The sequence below is a fragment of the Manacus candei genome, unplaced genomic scaffold (genome assembly GCF_025592945.1).
Source record: "Manacus candei isolate 608988 ecotype Guabito, Panama unplaced genomic scaffold, ASM2559294v1 h1tg000048l, whole genome shotgun sequence".
Taxonomy (NCBI): Eukaryota; Metazoa; Chordata; class Aves; order Passeriformes; family Pipridae; genus Manacus; species Manacus candei.
In genome coordinates, this window is record NW_026138096.1 from 14,930,198 (window position 1) to 14,947,467 (window position 17,270).

Consider the following 17,270-nt stretch of genomic DNA (forward strand, 5'->3'; position numbering starts at 1 on the left):
ACCCAATGGTTGTGTCCAAAATTTCCTAAAAACTCAACGGTTGGGTTCAACCCTTCATATAAACCAAATAGTTGGGTTCAATCCTTAATTTAAACCCAATGGTTGGGTCCAATCCCTAATTTAAACCCAATGGTAGGATTCAATCCAACAGTTGAGTTCAACAGTACATATAAACCCAACACTTGGGTTTAACCCTTCATATAAACCTGACACTTGGGTTCAACCCTTCATTTAAGCCCAGCAGTTGGGTTCAGCCCTCTCTGTAAACCAAACAGTTGGCATCAACCCTTCATTGAAGCTCAACAGTTGGATTTAACCCTTTGTTGGATAAGGGGTTGAACCCAACACAGCGAAACCCCGCAGCGTGTGTGGGGTTTGGTTCTCAAACTCTTCTGTGTGGGGTGAGACCCCAAAGTGTCTGCAAGCTGTGACATCTGCCCTGCTCCTTGTAATCAACTGTCTCTGCATCTCTGGTTTGTTTTTTTTTTTTTTTCCATTCCAAGGTGGGCCTTAATGTTCTGATTCAGAGAGCAAACAAGTTTACCCCGGCCACTCGTCTCCTGATCCAGAGGTTTGTGCCGTTCCCTGCTGTCGGTAAGAAACAACACCTTTCCTTTATGTTCAAAGTGTTGGCTGTAAACCTACTGGTGGCCAAAAGCCACTGGGATGGACACCTAATTCCTGCCTTCCTGCTCGTGGCCCCTCAGTGGTGGGTCCCTGAGTTGGTGCAGTGGTGGGATGGTGCAAAACAGTATTCTGGCAGGAAAATGGTGCCAAGCTACCGGTGGGGGCAGCTCATGAGGCTTTTCAGCTGCACTTTCCACTCTCAAGCAGCTTAAAAAATGACCAGTGTTGGCTGGTCCTTGTCCATTCAAATCTGAGGGCATTTAATTTGCGAGATCTGGTTTGAATCACGTCAAGTCAGATCCTCAAATAAGCGGTGGCACTGTGGTTGTTTTACAATAAAATGCAATTAAATGGTTCTACTCTGAATATACAGATTTGTGAGAGCCACTGATTAAAAACAGACTGAAGTGTGTGAAGAATTAAGGCTTTTTGGAGCATATTACCAACATTTTATTGACTGTTTGCTGAGTGAGGGAAGGGACAGGCTGGACTCAGCTTTTGCTGGAGCCTCTGGTAACAACCTTGAGCAAATGATGAGTTATTTTAGCCATGAAAAATCACCAGTGGCTTTAGGGAAACTTTTATTTATAAAGATGGTGCAAAAATTGCCCAAGAATGGGGGAAATTATTAAACAAAAGGGGGTTTTGCTCTCTGTTCCAGGTCCCTTTTCAGCCATTTAATGCAGAACTTTCCTTTAAGCTTTTCCCTTTGCTGTGCAAGTGCCACGTCCTCGGAGCTTCACTCGAGGATGCTCAGCCCCTTTACCTGAGCCCCTTTAACTGTTGCTTTCTGGTCCTGCTGCTCCTTTTTTAATATTGACATACTTGCCCTGGCCCTCCAGACTCCAGCTCCCGAGTAACTGGGGTTTCTTTCCCCCCTTTTCTTCCAGAAAAACAGCTGCTTGCTCTATCTGCAGAGCAGGGGGTGACGGGGATTGTGGTCTGGGTGTCACACTCCATCTTATTCCTGAGCCCTTTCCTTGTACACAGAGGATCTGTTGACATTATTATTATGATTTTCCTGGAATATATTTTAGAGGGTTTCAGTTTTCCCTGGGTTTTTATAACCAGGAGGGCACTTGGGGTGAGTCCAAGCCCCGGGAGGCAGCTCCAAGGCGGGGTTTGAGTCAAAGACACACACACAGGGAATCTTTGCTGCCGGGTTGATCTATTTTCATCCCAAGGTGTGAGGAGGAAGAGGTTACGTTTGTGTTGGCATTGATTGAGGACCCATAATTAATTTGTTTAGCCTGCAATTAATTCTCCAGCTCCTATTTTATTTGTGTACCGTCATGCTTCGTTATGTGCCAGGACATCAGGAGTCCTCCCACTAATTGCTGTTTGGTGGTTCAGAAAGCTGTGAGTTATTGGTTTCCAGACCTGGACAAACTGTTTAATTAAGGCTCGTCTTCCAATTACTTTTGAACCACCAGCCCCCAGCAAAAAAAGGCAGAATTTCTCTTTTTCTACGTGAAAAGACAGCTCTTGCTCCCAAAAAAAAACACGTGGGGATGTGGCACTCAGGGACATGGGTTAGTGGTGGACCTGGGGGAATGGTTGGACTTGATGATCTCAGAGGTCTTTTCCAAACTTAATGATCCTGGGATTCTATGAAACCACTCCCACTAAGCAGTTTTTCCTTGCTTCCCTCTCCCATTGATCTCTAGCTGTGGTTGATAACAGCTGGAAAACTGGAGGGATGCCCCAAAGCTTTCTGGTCTCTCATCCCGAGTTATCCCAGGAGATGGAGCCTTGGGGAAGGGCAGCTGCTGTCTGGGTGGAAGGGAACAAGATTCGCAGCAGAGGTGTTCATAAAGGCTCCAAAAAGCTTTGGGCAGGCACTGGGAAAACTGATCTGGGGGTCTTGCTGCCCTCAGAGACACCCTGCATGGTATGTGTGTGTCTTCTCTGGGTGGTGGAACAGTTATCTTTGCACCATAAAATAACCCATATGTGCAGAAGTTCTGCCTGTAGGACATAAAGTGGTGCCAGGAGGGTAGGCCATGCCCTCACCCTCCTCCAAAGTTAGTTTGTAGTAGCCGAAAATCACATGTTTTTTCCTAAAAAAACCCCTCCCCAGTCCCAGGGGATGGATCCAGGAAACCAATCCAGGTGGAGTAGCTCATGGAGATGGCCAAGGTTTTGCAGAGCCAGTGGCTGCCCTGGTGTAAAAGGGTTTTTTAGGGTTGATGTTGGCCACCCTGGAGCATCATCTGGTGAAGGTGTTCTCCATGGAAAGAAAAGGAAAAGGGAAGGAGTATGTTGGAGCTGTGTTCTGCACAGCTGAATTTGAGCAAGGAGGGGCTTGGTCCTTTCTCAGGGATGAGGTGGGGAAGGATATCAATGCCCAGGGTTATTGCAAGGAACCCAATTTCCCCTCTTCTTCCCAAGAACTGGGTGTGAAGAGCTGCCACTGAGGTAAGGGGCATCACTGGAGGTGTTCTTGGCTAAAAATCCCACAGAAAACCCCAAAAGTTGCATCCCAAAACCTGCTCTGAAGGATGTTAAAGCTGTAGAAAGATATTTATTACAGGGATGGGAGAGGGATGAAGGATTTCGTCTCCCTGAGCTTTTGTTTTAGTGTGTGTGTGTGTGGTTAAAATTGTTACATGTGTTTAGGTGGCACACAAGGATGTGTTTAATGTGTGGAGAGCACCTTGGTATAGAAAATATATATGTAAACATATAAAAGTGGCTTGTTTTGGTGTCTGAACCCCATTTCCAGTACATTGCAGAGTGTTTCCACAGCAGTGGTTTCCAGGCTTTATCACCACAATTCCTTCCCAAATTCTGAAAAATCAATTTATTTGCACAGAAATTTCTTTATTTCTCATCCCCCCCTGCGTTTGAGACATCTATAAAATCAAAATTTAGCCATCATTAGCAGCATTTTCTGCTTTCTGAGAAAGCAGAGCGGGAGCAGGTCAGCGAGTTGCCTGTCTCAGACAAATGGGCTGGAATCAGGTTTTGAATTTGGGACCACCAGGTCAGTGAATCCAGAGAAGCATTTTGGGAGCTTCAGGTCTGGCCACCCCATCCTGAGTCTCACAGGAACCTTGTGCTGGTGCATCCTTGGCCAGAGCATCTCCTCTGACGTGTTTTTTTATCCGCTCGGTTTTGATTGACAAGTAGAAGAAGGGGGCATGTGAGTGTTAAAAAAGAAAAAAAAAACAAACAACAAACAAGGTGGGGGGGGGGGACTAAACTTTCTTTAAATGAACTGCCTGTTTGCTTTTTTATCTGGGATTTTAAGGAGCTGAAGGGTTGGTAACACAGATCTTTTGATAGATGGGGAGAGCGGTCCCGTAGTTGGAATACTGAAGGGAGAGACAGAGTGTGCGTGTGTGTATGTTCCTCTCCTTCTCGAGTGTAAGGAGCATTTGTCACCACAAATCATCCTTGATTGCAGAGAGCTGTGTTCATATAGGGCTCACCCACCCACCACCCTCAAAAAATTAGACATTTGTTATATGACATGAGTTGAGATTAATTAGCGAATATTAACCCATCAAGCAGCACAGAAGCACATTTTTGGAAAGCGGTGGTACTTGCAGCAACAGCGGGTTTGGATTAGTTCTGGTCGGAAAGTTTGAGGCGAAATGTGGTGGTGGGGAGGTGCTGGAAAATGCCAGTTTATCAAAGCCTAAAGTTTTGGAGGAATTAGCAGCTTTTCCGGGGAAGAATTTAAGGAGCGGCTGAGCCCCGGAGAGAGGCTGCACCTGCAAGGGTGTTTCTCAGCCCCAAATCTTAATACATCACTTGAGGAGCAGGATTTGGGGTCACCTCGAGGCTGCAAAAGCCACAGGGTGGGCAAGGGGGGGTGGGCAGAAAGGGTCCTGGACCTGCTTCCAACTGTGCTGTGAGTGCAGGGCTGAGGCTGGGAAATGTCAGGTGGGATAAAGAGCAGTCATTGCTCAGAAAAATATTCATAAAGCAAAGAAACGGGTCTGTAACTCCAGAAAATAAGCCCATGGAGCCATTTCCACCCTAAAATGTGTGAGATCACAGAATCATGGGATGGTTTGGGTTGGAAGGGACCTTAAAGACCATCTAGTTCCAACCCCCTGCCATGGGCAGAGACACCTTCCACTAGATTTTCCACTAGTCCTCCTGACTATTTTTCCTTATTTTCCCAGAGCAGCTGTGGCTGCCTCATCCCTGGAAGTGTCCAAGGCCACGTTGGACAGGGCTTGGAGCAACCTGGGCTAGTGGAAGGTGTCCCTGCCCATGGCAAGGGAATGGACTAGATGGCCTTGAAAGATCCCTTCCAACCCAAACCATTCCATGGTTCTATGAAAATCCTTTATTTAAGAAGAGTGCTGGTTTGGGAAGGGCACAGTCCCACTCTGGGATGTCCCATCAGAAGAGGCAGCTGTCCCTCAGCAGTTCCTGGTTGGCCAAGCCCAACTGGCCACCCAGTTCAAGGACCTGTTTTGACTTAGTGGGAGGAAATATCTGGTGAAGGATCACCGGGGAGAGGGTGGGAGGATGTGTGAACAGCAACACCTGGAAATGCTGGTATTTCCTTGGATCAACACATTTCTGATTGTTTTGCAAGTAAAGAAAATGATCTTGGTTATTATTCTCCTCCAAAGAATCCCAATTTTTTCTTGGGACAAGAACAACTCGCAGAAACTCCTGGGCAGATTGGTGGAAGGAAAAGAAGGAAAACTGAAGGAGCTGCCATTGGGTGTTGACCAGGGCTAATCATCCTGCTTTTCCCATCCTCAGCCAGTGCCAATATCTGCAACGTTGTCCTGATGAGGCACACGGAGCTGGAAGAAGGAATTGACGTGTTGGACAACAACGGGAACATCGTCGGGTCTTCCAGAATTGCTGCCAAACACGTACGTACCTGGGGTGTTCCTGGTGGGCTGGGACTCTGCTAGATTTCAGGCTCCACAAATCCCACAGGTGTAGGAATCCATGGCTGGAAAACAGATGAGCTTTGCCCACCATTTGGAATGTTCTGGTGGACACGGGCTCGGGTCGCGCTGGCGAATTTGGGGACTGACCTTGGTGCTTTGGGGGGGCACAGACTGACATGGGAAAATCCTCTAGTACCCTGATGCTTTCACAGGAATTCTTTGTGGGAACTTTGTGTCCTGTTGGATACAAAGCAAACTTACACCTTTTCCCAAATGAAGATGACTCCCTATCCCAGCCGAGCAGCTTTTTAACCCTTCCCATGTCAAAACTGCCCTAAAAGTTGCTAAGCAGAGCTTTGGGAGGGCAGCCAGATGTTTTTACCCCTCCTCCCAACACCTGGGTTGTTTTCCCTGTGACCTACCCCCGGCCATCTGCCTGGAATTTTTTCCCTTTTCATCCCTTTCCTGCCGAGTTTTGTCTCCTGAGCATCATCTGATTGTTTCCAAGTGGGCTTTAATCTGAAATGTAAAGCATGTACCCAAGCACACGCCCAGGCAGAGGAGTTAATAATATAATGCTTGGCATTTCTCTCCCTCCTTCTGTCCAAGGCTCTTAAGGCACTTCATAGACAGCAATTAATGCACAGATTTGCAGTCCTCGGCGAGAAATGGGAGCTCTCTAATATCTCTCCATATTGTTGTTTAACAGGGAGATTAAAACAATCTGTTGAAGGGCTCAGGGATACTTATTTGAGCCAGTTTTCCTCACTTATATCAACTGGCTTCGGGACCTGAGTTCCCCTCTCCATCCTGATGGTTGAGGGGAAGGCAGACAACGGGGGAAATAAATATTAAAAGGGAAGGTGCTGTAAGGGCAATGTAGGTGGGGTTTAAACTTGAAATTTGGGAGTTCTGAGAACTCCTGCTCAGCTGCCATGGAATCCTAAGGCTTCTTCCTGAACAGCTTAGTACTGGGTTTTGTCATGTGGGATTTGGCAGATCCTTTGTGGAACACCTTGTGTCTCTCTGAGGGGTTGTTGTGAGTGAAGGGTCCCAAGGAGCTCATGTGGATGTTCCTGTGACATGGAATTATGGAATGGTTTGGGTTGGAAGGGACCTTAAGGACCTTCAGTCCCACCCCCTACCATGGGCAGGGACACCTTCCACTAGCCCAGGTTGCTCCAACCTGGCCTTGGATGCTTCCAGGGATCCAGGGGCAGCCACAGCTTCTCTGCCCAACCTGGGACAGGGCCTCCCCACCCTCCCAGCCAACAATTCCTTCCCAGTATCCCACCTAACCCTGCCCTCTGGCACTGGGAAGCCATTCCCTGTGTCCTGTCCCTCCATGCCTTGTCCCCAGTCCCTCTCCAGCTCTCTTGGAGCCTCTTTAGGCACTGGAAAGGGCTGGAGGGCAATTATCTGTTCCTCTGAAAGATCTTCTCTAGGTCTCAGGGTATTTTATATATCTCAAGCTGCTTTGTCCCTCCCAGTGGAGGGACAACTGGTTGGGTGCTTTCTTGGGAGAGAACCCCCTGTATGTTACAATACTTCACAATAAACCACCAGTGATTAAAAACCAGGAGCAAGTCTTGGAACAGGCACTAAGGTTCTCATTCCCCCAGCATGGAACTGAAATCAAAACTCAGTTGAGGGAGGAATTTTTGAAGCTGCTGCCCGGCCCACAGTGAGATATTTCACCTCACCAATCTCCCAGGCAGCTGTTCTGCCCGCCTTTCTCCCTCCAGGAAGCACCAACATGTTTGTGTAGGAACGTGATGGGATGTTTGAACACCTGAAATGAAATCAGGGAAGCTCTTGAGTGCCTGTCTTTATTCTGCTGGGTCTGTGACCGAGCGTGGAGGGCAAATGGGATGTGCACAAACAGCTGCTGGCAAAGCTGAAAGTTTGTGTTGGTGCTTTCAGTCGCAGGAGCAACGCAAGAAAGACCAACCAGGGCATTTCTGAGCCCAGCAGGTACATCCTGGGGTTTGTTTCAAGTGTCATGGATCTGTTTGTTTGTTTTCCCTTCGCAGGCACTGCTGGAAACAGCCCTGACCAGAGTGGTCCTGCCCATGCCTATACTGGTTCTACCTCCAATTATCATGTCCGTACTGGAAAAGTAAGTGTTGGGGGTGAAGGGGGGATTTGCAAGGGGAAGGGGCAAAAGATCCTCAGTGGGTGTCATTCACTGGTGTTTTATAGAATCACAGAACTGTTTGGGTTGGAAAAGCCCCCTCCAACCATCCCCCAGCACTGCCAAGGCCACCCCTGACCCCTGTCCCCAAGTGCCACATCCACATGGCTTTTAAATCCCTCCAGGGATGGGGACTCCACCCCTGCCCTGGGCAGCTGTGCCAGGGCTGGACAGCCCTTTCCAGGAAGGAATTTTCCCAGTATCTGACCTAAACATCCCCTGGCACAGCTTGAGGCTGTTCCCTCTCCTCCTGTCCCTTGTTCCCTGGGAGCAGAGCCCGACCCCCTCCTGCTCCACCCTCCTGTCAGGGAGTTGTAAAGGGTGACAAGGGACAAGGTCTCTCTTCAAAGTCCACCCAAGACTTTTTTTTCTTATTAAGATTTTATTATTCCATCAGTTTGAACCACTGTCAAAGCTGTTAAAGTGTTACATTGATGTGATTATTTTAAATCATACCCTGTCCTTCAGAGGATCAGCCAAACCCTCCTGGAGCTCTGGCAGCCTTGGGGCTGTGCCCACTGCCCTGGGGAGCCTGGGCAGTGCCCAACCACCCTCTGGGGGAAGAACCTTTTCCTGAGATCCAACCTAAACCTGCCCTGGCACAGCTCCAGCCATTCCCTGAATCCTGTCCCTGCTCACACAGAGCAGAGGTTGCCCCTCCTCTGCCCCTCTGGAGAAGCTGCAGACCCCACTGAATGTCCCCTCAGTCTCCTCTTCTGCAGCTGAACAACCCAAGTGGCCTCAGCTGCTCCTCAAAGAAGAATAAATGCTTCATACATTCAGCAGAAATTTGTTTTCCATCACTCTTTAAGCCGTTATCTCTCCTGGCAGATGTGTCTGTGGAGCAGCAGTGCCTGGACAGGGGGAAGGAGAGGGCAGGGTTATTATTTCATACCCAGTTATCACAGAATCATGGAATGGTTTGGGTTGGAAGGGACCTTAAAGACCACCCAGTTCCAACAGGGACACCTTCCACTATCCCAGGTTGCTCAGCTGTCTCACAGCAGAGCTTTTAATAGCTAAAAACCCAAATTTCCCCGTCCATCAACCTTTCTCCCACCATGCTTTCCAACATTTCCTTCATCCCGGGGATTCTGTGAGCCTGTTTGGAGCCGCTGGGTGCTTGTGGCTCCCGAGGACACCCATCAGCGGCTCATTAGGTGTGAACGATCCGTGGGGTGGGGTGGGGATCTCCTTCCCGGCCTCTGGAGACCGATTATCCCACTGAAAGATGGGGATGCTAAAGGACTTGCTGCCTTTGTCCCAACAGCGAAACTGGAGGCTCTCCTTAAACAAATCTGTTGTTAGTGGCTCGGGTGACAGAGTAAATAACAATTAGTACGATTAGGGAGTGACCCAGACCTTCGGTGAGCTTTGTTTATCCTCGTGGAATCACCCTCGGGCAGTTTTCTCTCCTTAGCGGAAGGGTCGGGGCTCCTTCTGTAAATTCGGAGGCTGATTTTGGAACATGTAAATTTAAAAATATAGGTACAGGCTGGTACCCCTCCAGCACCCAGAGCTTCTCACCAGCATTAATTTCTCCCCTGGCCTGCGGGTGAGGAGAAACAAGGCAACAAACCCTGTTTTGGGAACTGTAAATTCAGTTTTTTCGGCTCTTTTTGCCCAAAATATGCTGTTTTCCTCTCTTTTTTAAAAGAACTGTGGTGATTCCCTTCATCAGGGCACAGTCTTGGCAACACTTTCTGCAAACCAGAGTTGGGAGACGTTTTCTGGAGACACACAGGGGACGAGGAGTAGATTCCAGCCCCTCCTGATTTTGTGCAAAACATTGGATTTTCAATTCATTCTCCTCCTTGGCAAAATCTCTTTCCTGCCCCGAGGCCCTTTGTCACCCACAGGGTCCCTCAGGCCATGATCCAGCAGCAGGATCTGCTGGGAAGGTGCTCAGGAGTGACCATTCCTTCCCCTGGAGGAGGTTCCTCTGGAGTACCTTACTCAGGGCTTACTCAAAGTCATAAGAACTGAGGTTCCCATCTAACCACCCAAAAAAGAGCCACATGAAGGACAAACCATTTTATTGCTTCAGAGGATCTTTGCTATTCTGGTTATCAACAGACAAAACCCTTTATATGCAAAAATACTGTAGAAAACTGGTCCCTGAGTTGTTAAATCATTGTCTCTGAGAGGGAACACTGAGGGACCATCCTGGGTCTTCCTAAGCATCCACAAGGTTGAGTAAAACTGAGAGTAAAATTTCACCTGGCACAAAATAAAAACCGAGAGGAAAATTTACTTTGTGCTTGGGAGCAAAATAAAACTAATAATGACATTTTTTTGTACTCGGGGGTCTCCTAAATTCCTGTATTGGTACAAGAGTTTTACTAAATGCACCCATGCTCTGGGCAAACCTTATCAAAACTGGTTTTTATCTGTGGACACACAGGAGGTTCTCCTCCAAAAAAATCCTCATTTTAACTAATAGAAAGACTTAATTCGGGTTTGGGAGAGAATATTTTCCTTCCCAATGCAGCTCGGTGGATATAAAAATATCTGGGCACTGCTTTTGCCTGCCTGAATTCTCCCCGGAGCTTCGTGCCTCCTGTTTGATTTTCCATCAAATATCTTTGGATTCCTGGAAGGCTGAGAGTGAGAAACAGCAGGGATAGGGAGTGGGGTGTGGTTTGGACACGCTGGTGGAGGTGGTGGTGTCCCTGGAAGACATGGCAGCACCTTTGGGACGTGGAGAACATCCCTGTCCACCCCTGAGGGATTCACAGTGCAGGTGTTGCCTCACAGATCTTTAAGGACACAGTCAGAGGTAAAACCTCATTTTGGGAACAAAAACGACTTGGAGCATTTGGGGAAAAGTTTAACTTTTTGAATTGAGTGGGATTTGAGTTCGACCAGGGCCTTTTCCATGGGAATGGCATCCAGGCCTGCATTATCCATGTGTTTATAGGAATCCTTACAGTGTCTAGAAAGGAGAAAGGAGAGTGTGATGGCTCATTATTTCGAGGCTGGAGAGCTGGAATCAGAAGTCTCAATCTGGATCCTCCCAAGTCATTTGCATTTGGGATTGTGGGGAAGGATGGGAGCGATTCTCCCGCCTTGCCTTGGAGCCTGGCTGGACATGGGTGACCTACTGGGGGGGAGTCTCACCCCTCCAGAAACCTTCTTTGTGCTCCCAGCAGGGGTTTTCAGATTCCTGGAAAACTCCCTCCCTCCTTTTCCCCTCGGCATTCAAAAAGTTTATTTTAAGTGGCCAGTTCCTGGTCGCCGTCTTTCCACTTGGATCCAGGTCTTTCCTCTCTCCCAGCCATCTCTCCATCTGCATGTTTTAACTCCCCCAGCTGCCTCTCTCGTCTCTTGTGCCATTTTTTTCAGCTCTCTTGGCTCCTCTCATCTCTTTGCCTGCTGTGTATTTTAACTCCCAGGGCCGCCTTCTCTGCTCTCCAAGGAATTCAATGTTACCTCCCACTGCCGAGCTCCACAGCGCTCCATTCTTCCCCCCCATGTTTCATGCATTTCCTGCTGCTTGGACGCTCTGTGGAAGCAGTTAACATATAGAATCAATGTTTATTTTGAGCCTGCATATGCCATGCAGGGAACACGGTGTCAGTTATTTTGTGCAGATGTATTCTCATTGAAGTTTTATAAATAATATCCCCGTTGGCAACTCTTAATGGGGAAAAACAGCGGCTCCGCGGCGCCGGCGAGGTGGAGGCGACTCGTCTTTGGGATGGGGCTGACGGTGGGAATTCGTTAGTGCCCCCGTGTCACAGGGATGTGGGGACAGCTGCATGAAGTCGGACTTCTCATCCCTGTGTCCCGTGAATCCTTTTGTCTGGTTGTCACGACGAAATTCGGGAAGTGGAGCGGTTTTCTCCCGGCCGTCATCCCAGACTTTTCCGGTAGTCTTTGTCCAGCTTCCCGCTCCTTCCAGACTTAAAGCCCATCCTGCAGCTGGTCTGTGCACAGACACTCCAGGTCTGTGGGACTGCAGCCTCAGGTGCCCCTGTAGGCCGAGCTCTGAGGTGGGAGAGCCCGAATTTTTGGCTGGTGGAGAAGCTCAGTCCGTCATCAACATCTGCTGTGGCCACTTTGAGTGATCTTTGAGTGGAGATTGAAGGACATGAGCTCTTCTTACCTCCTTATCCTAAAACCTCTTCTCTGCCTCACAGGGTGACCTGGTGGGGGGAGTCTCACCCCTCCAGGAACCTTCTCTGTGCTCCCAGCAGGGGTTTTCAGATTCCTGGAAAACTCCCTCCCTCCTTTTCCCTTCGGCATTCAAAAAGTTTATTTTAAGTGGCCAGTTAAGAAGACCTTCTTGGAAGGTCTGAAGAGCAGCAGAAGGTCCAAGAGCTCGGGTATGTTAGGCTGGACTAGAGGAGGCCCTGGAACTGTCTGTGCAGTGTTGGTGGAAGAGAGACAAGGCTGGAATTGTTGGCAATGGGCAGGAGCTGAGAGAGAAACAGGGAGCAGAACAGTTGTGCCCACAAAAGAGGAGCATTTCTACTCTTTTCTTCATCTCCAGATCATCCTGATCTTGTGGCAGAGCTGCCAGAGCATCCTCAGGCGGCAGCTGCCAGGGTTGTTTTCCTGTAAGGCTCAGAAAATTAGGATCCTCTCAGGCTGGATCAACATTCCAGAGCTGCTCTGGCTTAGCTAAGTCAGCCTAACCACAAAAAATGGATTTTCTTGGGGGACAACCAGTGCTCAGCCCACAGTTTTGTGTTGCTGGAAGGGCATTTTCTTCAGCTTAAACTGTGTTTTTCACTTCAGAAACGTGCATGAGGCAGGAGGCCCTCTTGGCCTTCATTTTCTTGACTTTTCCCTGGAGATATCCTCCTTTTGACAGCGTATGCAGGATGTTTCCCAAAGGTGCTTTTCCTCCAAAGTCTCTCCGTCCAGCTAAACCCTCGCTGAAGTTTGTTGTGACTCAACAGCTGCCAGCAGTGACACCTTAAACTGCTGTGGCTGTTTCCAGAGTAAACATTGAAACTGCTCCTCTAATTATGTCAATCAAGCTCAAAAATCCCCCAACCTCACTTGCTCTGCATCTGCTGTGTCCTCTGGAGGGGGCACCGGGGCTGGAGCCAAGAGCAGGAGATGCTCCGTGGTGAGGCCAGTGGTGGCCTGGCTGGGTGGGACAGCAGAGCTACTGGTCACTGGGAGAGCTCAGATTTCCCCAAATGACCCAAAATCACAGAATCCCAGACTGTGCTGAGCTGGAAGGGACACACAGGGATCACCCAGTCCAACCCTCAGCCCTGCACAGGCCCAGCCCCAAGAGTCCCCCCCTGTGCCCCAGAGGATCAGCCAAACCCTCCTGGAGCTCTGGCAGCCTTGGGGCTGTGCCCACTGCCCTGGGGAGCCTGGGCAGTGCCCAACCAGCCTCTGGGGGAAGAACCTTTTCCTGAGATCCAACCTGAGCCTGCCCTGGCACAGCTCCAGGCCTTCCCTGGCTGCTGTCAAAACGAGTGAGGAAAGGTCAGGAACACCCCGTGCAGAGACCTGACGGGCTCTGGGAGGGTCTCAGCAGAACTGGGGTAGTTTGACGTAGGACAACCACCCCAAACTTTGTTGGCACATCAAAGACGGGCCGTTTTGAACCCTGGGCTCTGAGGAATCTGGGATACCTCGGGATACCCTGAGCTCCAGCCTCCAGCTCTTCCCGTACCCCGCGGCGTCCCCGGCGTCTCGCGATGTCTGCATTAGCTTTGAACCTGTTTATACCAAACCCTCCCCAAACCCCAGAGAATCTGTCAGCTGGGAGGCTTTGGTTGACTCCTGTCATATTTAGTTTAGCATCTGACACCTCCTCCTAGACAAATACAGCTCTGGTTCACTGAACCCGATAACTCCTTTTTAGTACAGCGACTGACTTCCATATGGAATAAATTACAGTACCTCCTGAAAAACGCCAGAGGCAGCTGCCAAATTATGCAAAATTTAAACCACTAATGAACAATGTGATGAAAGTTGAATGAAGGTGTATTTACAAGATCTACAACACACTGTCTCAGCGGAGCAGATGTACTGTCTGTACAAGCATGTGAGTGTGTGTGTGTGTGTGTGTGTGTCTGTCTGTACCTACGGACACCCATGAATATTCCAATGGGATCCGTGAGGTCTCTCTGCTTTAGGTGGATCTGTGTAGATTCCCGGTGTGTTCCTGCCTTTTTAATGTCTCACAGGTAAAATATGTTGTAAAGGCAGATCGCAGAAAGAAGAGGCATTAGGGTGGTTTGAAGGGGGCAAAGAAATGGATCTTTAGGGAAAAAGAGAGAGGAGGAGGGAATTGTGGCAAAAATGCCGGTTCTTTGCTGTCCAGAGGTCCATGTGGAAACATGGATCACTTGTTTATGAGGGAGACAAACCATGGGTGCCAAGAATTTGGCTTCTAGTTGGGAACAATAAGATATGCATATTAAAGGAGGCTTAAAGAAGGCTGGAGAGGGACTTTGGACAAGGGATGGAGGGACAGGACAACAGGGATTGGCTTCCCACTGGCAGAGGGCAGGGTTAGATGGGATACTGGAAGAGGCCATGGCAGAGGTTGTCCAGAGAAGCTGTGGCTCCCTCTGGATCCCTGGAAGTGTCCAAGGCCAGATTGGACAGGGCTTGGAGCAACCTTGACTAGTGGAAGGTGTCCCTGCCCATGGCAGGGGGTGGGACTGGATGGTCTTTAAGGTCCCTTCCAACCCAAACCATTCCATGATTCTATTGTTTTCCTGCAGCTTTCCAACCCTGGACCTTCTCCTGGTGCAAACTTCTCAATCCCACGTTGTCTAATCTGAGCAGCAAAGTTTAGTTCTCCACACCCTGGTTGCTCCTGACCTGTGTGTGTGGTGACAGTCCCTAAAACCACTCTTCTTGTGCCAAAACAGCTTCAATTCTTCTGCAGAATTACTGGTAGGGGAAGAGGATATTTGCTCTTGTGAATACATTAGGCTGCTGCTTCTGCTTTTTGAATATCTCTGGAGATGTTCAGGAGTTCAAGTTTTAATATCTCTGGAAATACTCAAAAGCCATCTGGACACAATCCTGAGTAATGTACTCCAGGGAAATCTGCTCGAGCAGGGAGGTGGGACTGGATGACCTCCAGTGGTCCCTTCCAACCCTACTCACCCTGGGATTCTTTAGGCTTCAGAAGATGCCAAAGTTGGGCTGTCAGGGGGATCTGAAGGTCCAGATCTCCACCTGCCTGATCCAGCCCTTTGGCAGAGCACACAGGACAGCACTGTAAACTAAACCTCCCTTCCACAAACAGATATTAGTTTTATTTATTTTTAATCTGTGCTAATCCTCTGCAATTAAACCCTTTGGAACCATCCAGCGGGGGGTTAATGGGTGAAAAGAGGGGTTTGGATTGCAGTTGACAGCCTCCAAAATGCAATATTTAACTTCATATCCTTCCCAGATCTGTGCTGGGAGCAGAGATCCCCGGGGACAGAAGAAAAGTGGACCTCTTGACTAATTATGAGTCATTTATTCTGAACCGCACAAATTTTAGAATCCGAGTCCCAATTAAGACATTGCACTACATGTGTTAATTAGCCCGCTCTCCTTTTTTACATCAAGCCATAACTCTTCTTAATTAGGAGGTCGGCCCTTGTGATTTGAACTGGCCTGAGCTGGAAGCGCCCCTGGAAGTCACACCTGGGGGGCTGGACCGGGGATCATTTTAAATTGGTTGGGTTTTCACTTGGGTGATTATGAGGTGCCCAGCAGGGCAGTAATTACGGAGGGTGCGGCTTCCAAATTAAGATGTCAGAGGTGGTGTGAGCGGCGATGTCTTGGCTCTAAACTGTGCTCTGGGGAGGCTCGAGGGATGCTGGTCCTCTGATTGTCTCAGCGAGGGCTCTCATGGATCACAACAGCTTGAGCAGGAGGATAAATCAGTTCCAGGAGCTGCCCCTCTGCATCCCAGGGATAATCACAGCTTATCGATGGCAGGTCTTGAATGGTGTGGTTGTTAGCGTGGAACAAGGTTTTCCTGCTTTCCTCGCTCGGCCAAAATCCTTCTGGGCTTCTATGAGAGAATTTTAGATTAAGATTGTGCTCTGTGCAACAAAAAGAAGCGAAATATTGGAGAACAGAAGCTTGGCTTTCACAGCACAAATTGATAGGATCAACTCCGTCTCGATGGCTTATTAGCGAGGAGCTGAGATATCGGAGGAGTTAAAGCTCTGGATCGTGTTTTCCCTCCCCGCTTCCCCCAAACCTTCTCGAGATGGGAGACAGTTTTCAGCAAGCAGCGCTAGCAAAGGGCGAGGAGTCTGAGTGTTCAGACACACAGACAACGTGGAGCAGGGTAACGAGTTCCCACACATCAGCTGCTCCCTCGGAATCCGTCAGGTGCGTGTTTGGAGCCGGCGCCGAGCGCGGAGAAGACGGGGGGTTGGGGGGAACCTCTGATCCTGCTGCGGCTGCACGGGGAGATGGGGCTGCAAAACCCCATCAGGTGTGTGTCCCGAGGTGGGAAGGAGTGCCTGGAAACCCTGTGAGTGGTGCACGTTTGGTTGGGAATGCTTGTTAAACCCCAGTGGTCACCACGGAGGTGTTCAGAGCTCGGTGTGATCTGGTCGTGCTTTCCTTGACCAAAGGAGGGAGAGCTCCTGTGCCCCAGTGGGAAGGGATTAACTAGATCATAGGATCATGAGATATCCTGAGTTGGTAGGGACCCTCAAGGATCAAATCCAGCTCCCAGCCTTGCAGAGGACACCCCCAACAATCCCACCCTGTCCCTCAGAGCATTGTCCCAACACTCCTTGGGCTCTGGCAGCCTTGGTACCATAACCAATCCCCTGAGGAGTTCCAGTGCCCAGCCACCCTCTGAGGGAAGAACCTTTTCCTGATTCCCAATCCCATGCCTTTCCCTCAGGTCCTAAATGACCCATCAGCAAATCTCCTCACTCTCTACATTCCTCATACACGCTGAATATTCAAACAAAACTCACTGTCAAGTTTTCAGTTTATATTCCCATCTTTTTTTCAGGTTGGTAGGAAAAAAGTCTAATGACAGGAGTCCTTTTGGTGAATAGCTCCAGAATAAACCCCTCAAGAATTATGTTTTTCCCCTTAGCATTCATAAACTGCCTGAGGTCCTGTATCCTGGAATATATTGAACATGCCACCTTCTCCCTGCTAAACGTTGTCCCATTTTTTGGGTGTTAATTGCATCACAAGGGTCACTTCTCGGTCATTTCGAGAACCTGACCTTGCAGGTATCTTCAAGTGTTTGCTGTTAACAAATCTTGAACTCATAAATATCCCCTGGGAAGAGCAAGTGTTAAAACATCCTTATCACCCAGGCTGCAGATGTTTGATTTTTAACAAATTAAGGTATTTTTGTCGAGTTTACTGCTTTATTACCCCATTAACGAAGCCGTGTGTGCCTTTTTCAGCTGGCAGGGCTGACAAAGTTCCCAATATCTCTCAAGGACCTGGGTTCCTTCTGCTCACTCACCATCAGCTCCAGGGCCTGAGTGCAGGTGACACCCATGGGTGGCCCCCACCCCAGTGTGAGGTGTTTTGAACTGGGGGAAGAGTGTGAGGGTGAACTTGTCCATGACCCGCTAAGAAAGAGGTGCCCATCCCTGGAAGTGCTCAAGGAC

The 17,270-nt window shown here is 49.0% G+C and overlaps 1 protein-coding gene across 3 annotated transcripts in view; it reads left to right on the top strand.

Annotated features, from left to right (window-relative positions):
- The window catches only part of SFXN5 (sideroflexin 5), a 98,768-nt gene that overhangs the window by 61,325 nt on the left and 20,173 nt on the right, over positions 1-17,270 (top strand). For all 3 annotated transcript variants that reach the window (XM_051798245.1, XM_051798247.1, XM_051798246.1), the window contains 3 exons: positions 504-594; positions 5,359-5,474; positions 7,529-7,614. In XM_051798245.1, coding sequence (XP_051654205.1) covers positions 504-594; positions 5,359-5,474; positions 7,529-7,614 — 293 coding nt within the window. The remainder of the gene's footprint in view (positions 1-503; positions 595-5,358; positions 5,475-7,528; positions 7,615-17,270) is intronic.